This window comes from Triticum urartu, chromosome 2A, assembly GCF_056163025.1.
Source record: "Triticum urartu cultivar PI428250 chromosome 2A, HENAU_Tu73, whole genome shotgun sequence".
Lineage (NCBI taxonomy): Eukaryota > Viridiplantae > Streptophyta > Magnoliopsida > Poales > Poaceae > Triticum > Triticum urartu.
Window position 1 is genome coordinate 677,229,441 of NC_141874.1, and position 3,914 is coordinate 677,233,354.

At 53.2% G+C, this 3,914-nt stretch overlaps 1 protein-coding gene across 2 annotated transcripts; it reads right to left on the reverse strand.

The window, feature by feature from the left end:
• Positions 1–879: 879 nt before the first annotated feature.
• Positions 880–2,548, reverse strand: LOC125539627 (uncharacterized). 2 transcript variants are annotated; one of them, XM_087544874.1, is made up of 2 exons: positions 2,269–2,548; positions 880–1,319 (listed from the first exon to the last, which is right to left on the reverse strand). In XM_087544874.1, the coding sequence occupies exons 1-2, from the start codon at positions 2,531–2,533 to the stop codon at positions 1,048–1,050; spliced, it is 537 nt and encodes a 178-aa protein (XP_087401000.1). In that variant the 5' UTR covers positions 2,534–2,548; the 3' UTR covers positions 880–1,047. The 2 variants fall into 2 exon arrangements, with proteins under 2 accessions (XP_087401000.1, XP_048559083.1); XM_048703126.1 differs by having other exon boundaries at positions 2,273–2,454.
• Positions 2,549–3,914: the final 1,366 nt, after the last annotated feature.

The following is a 3,914-nucleotide window of genomic DNA, read 5'->3' on the forward strand; positions in this document are numbered from 1 at the left end:
TGCACCGATCCTCGCATTGCCACTGCGTCGCCCCGTCGGGCCGTAGCGAGCGTGTCACGCGATCCCTGCAACCGGTCTGAGGTCTTCCCCGCCGTCGCCCCGTCCTGCCCGCCGTCGCTCCGTTGCCCCTTCGGACCGTAGCGCTGCGGCCCTGGTCCACCGTCGTCCACGCGCGTCGACTTCCACGTGATATGCGCTGCGCTGCCTCCCTTTGCGCGGGAACGTCATCCGTGCCGGTCTTCGTCACGCTGTCGGGTTCATTATCGCCTACTTCGAGCACCGCTGTCGCGCTCCTTCTTTATCCGCTGCCGCCGCCTCCTTAGGCCGCCGCTGCCGCTTCTCTTCTTCCGCGGCTCCACGGCGACCCCTGACTCGACACCGACCACGGTGTTCTTCGCATGGCTACCTCGACTACAGCTACACCACCTACGCTCTCGGCTATCTCGACAAACGGCACAAAGGGCTACCGCCTTGCTTGAGCAACCTCATCGGATTCCACTCCAGCTACGACTCCGCGATGCATCGACCGTTACGATTGTGGTGTCCGTCGGCTTCCCTTCGGATTCTTCTTCAGTCTCCCCGTCTACGTCGCTACCGTTGTGACCGTGAAGGGATGTTGAGTATCGTGATTATTAAAAAAGCTAAGATAGCGTAAGATATTATTCTACCTTGCCTTGTACTCCAAGATAATGCCCACGAGGCTCAAGCAATACAATGAACAATTCCGCAACAATCTCTCTTTCCCTTCTAACATTATCAAACGAACGAAATCGCAAGGAGCCATACATCCACCGGTGAGCGACGATGGCACCACACTCAGGCCACGGCGAATACACGACATCCACACCAAGATCGAAGCAACACCAGACTCGCATCGCATGCAGGTAATAACTATGTAATCAGTATTCCAGACTGCATATCACTTCATCACCGAAAACCCAGGAACATGGCGATTATTAGGGGCGCCACACAAGAGCCTGCAACATATCGACAGCTGCAGCTGCAGGGCTAATCAGTACTATTACAGGCCTAAGATCAAGCTTAAGCCTAAGCGGCATTGCTGTGCGGACACGGCGTGGGCTGGCGCGCCTCCGGCGACTGGTTGGAGATGGACATGAGCATCGACCTGGACTTGTCGGCCGCCCCGCTGTCGTCCTGCCCGTGTTCCGTGCGGCCGTTCGGCGACTTGACGCTCAGGGCCTCTCCCGCCGCCGGGATGGACTGGGAGATCCCGATGAGCGACTGGCGGGCCGCGGCTTCCTCCTGGGCGCCGGTGGACTTCGTCGGCGTCGTAGGCGAGGCCATCCAATTACCGAGAGCTGCGAACACAAGTAAATTCCGGAGGTTGGTGAGACAAGTAGGTGGTGGAAATTTGGATCCCGGATCACATGGGCACCGGCCAAGAGTGGCCTAAATTAGGTGGGTGACGCGTAGAGAGCAAGTGCTCGCACGAGTTTTGCATGAGCATTGTTTGGGGGATGGTACGGGAAGCGTTGCGGAGCCATCATAATGCAGAAAGGGAAATTTCGTGCTTAGCTAGGACAGGGTACTCTGATTGGGTAGGTGACTCTTAAGAAAGAAAGCGATGCATAGCATAATTGCTGACACTTTATCGTCATAGTTTAGGGCCCCATGCTGCACACTATTCATTTCTCATGTCGCACAGTGCTCCGTACTGTTCGTAGGGTTTTCATCCAGAACTGATAAGAATCGCAAGATGCTAATCTCATGAACCTTACACGGTTAACTCAAAAGCAAATTCACCGGACAGCAAAAACTAACGGAAGAGGTGCCCCGATTGACTCCTACAAGTAATAAACGTTTCATCACGAAAGGACAGCAGTAGGGCCATTCTCAGCAACAGCTGCGTGGGACGGATAGACCATCAAGACCACGGAAATTTTTTATTTCCTTAATCCTCATCTCCAGACGCTAACCGAAATTCTACAATATCTGATAAAATAGCGGTAACTTATGCACAGCTTGGACGGCCCAGATTCAACCAAGAACTACGCATCTTTTCCTAACTTTCCAGACCCAAAACCAGCACGCCTCTAAACCCCATGAACCACTAGATCTTCTCCCTCCCATGGCGGGTAAGAAGCAGGAACCACACATATATGATGGTTTCACCACACCAGGATCCACAGATCCGCGGGCCGGGAACAAGCAACGAGCACAGACCCGCACGAGACCCGGAGACACGAGCGGGCGGCCCAAACGAAAATCGGGCGAAGAAAGGAGGGAGAAGCATGTGATTCGGGGCGCTTACCGGAGCGGAGGCCGGGGACGAGGAGGGGCGGAGCAGGGGCAGGGAACAGGGGAGCTTTTTGGCCGAAGGAAACAGACGATAGGGAGGGAGGGAAGGAGACCGACCAACCGGATGAGCTGACGGGGCGCGGCCGCCTCCCTTTATAGCCGTGGGCGTTCCACACCCCCCCCCCCCCCCCCCCCCCCCACGCGGGCCCCGTGGACCGGCGCCGCATCGGCCGCCCGCTCCTCCGTGGACGGCTGCGGATCGCCCTCGGTCCATGGACCTCGCGTTGGTTCGCGGAGGGGGGCGTGCGGAGTCGGACGTGAGCTGGAGTCAAATAGCAGCAGGCAGGAAACGCACGCGGTGTCGTCGCCCGTCGCCGGGCAAGTTGCGGCTGTGGGGCCCGCTGGTCAGCGAGGGAAGGTGCTGGAATTCTTGGTGCCGCCCAGCGCGTATCTTTGCTGGAGTCGCGACAGATGTGGTGGGGCCCCGGGATCTGATCTCCGACGTGTACCCAGCTCATGCCTGCCCCTCCTACGCGTACAAAAACACTGCGCCTTGCGGGGTTTTTTTTTTTTGAACACAACGAAGGCTGTTGTTGTTGATACGGAAACTGAAACCGCCCAAAAGCGCCGCTGGTCTTTGAACCACCGTGGTTAGGGCATGTGCATCAAACGTACGCACGCCTCGTCAGGAATTCCGTTATCATGCTATGTCATCATTCATCTCTTTGAATGCACGTCAAGAATGCTGATTTGCGTTTCTAGTCTAGAAGAAAAGATTTATGCCGATTCAAATGCCAGGACATTGACACCCGAATTTGATGTTGCGGCCAATAAGGAGATGGATTCCGCCGGTAAAATTAACCAGACCTACGGGTAAGTATGCAAGTGGTTTCAATAGTTGGTGAGTGGTGAAAGATTGTACCATCATACCCGACAAAAATTTCGTCGCACAAGAAAAACCCGACAAAAATTGCACCACTAGAGTAGGAGTATTTCATTTTAGTTTTAGAAAGGCTTGAAACCACGAAATTGGCTTTTTTTCTACTTCACATATATAAATTTTCGGTTTTGGTAACACCAAGAAAAATAACTGAAGGGACACTCGAGAACCAGCTAAAGCTAGCAGGATGCCAGCTAGCGTGCGTTGTCGGTCTTACAAGAAATTGTACATGCCCGTCCAAAATATTTGAGAGTCCGATGTTGATTGGTGGTCTGCATCTAGTCCCATACTTCTTTCACTTCATTGGATTAAGTGTGCTTATTTTGGCGGCTGAGAGTCCAACTCATACAAGAAACTTATTCCTCTTCTTTACGAAAATGTCGCTCTCATCTTTGCGATGTGACAATGCTCTCTTAGGATTTTATACATTTGCTACTAATTTTACATTGAACTTGGTCTTGATTTCATGCTGGAAATGATACACATTTTAAAGGTAAAAAAGTTACTAGGGCTTCAACCAAAAAAATTATAAAAAGGCTAAAAATCTGACATTAGATTTTTAGAGGTCCACAGCAAACACCTTGGTAGCCGTCCGATGACGAGCGCAGATTCGAAAGCATGGCTGGTCACCACGTCACCTCCGTGGGACCGTTCGGGCCGTATACAAACAACACGAACATGTTTCTTTTAGCACACCACCCCCATGCACTCACCC

Bases quoted from the DNA above. Each gene is read 5' to 3' on its own strand.
- LOC125539627 (XM_087544874.1), bottom strand. From the start codon at position 2,533: ATGGACCGAGGGCGATCCGCAGCCGTCCACGGAGGAGCGGGCGGCCGA. The intron at 1,320-2,268 runs GCGCCCCGAATC...TTGTGTTCGCAG, and splicing joins CCCGGCCTCCGCTCCGGTAA to CTCTCGGTAATTGGATGGCC.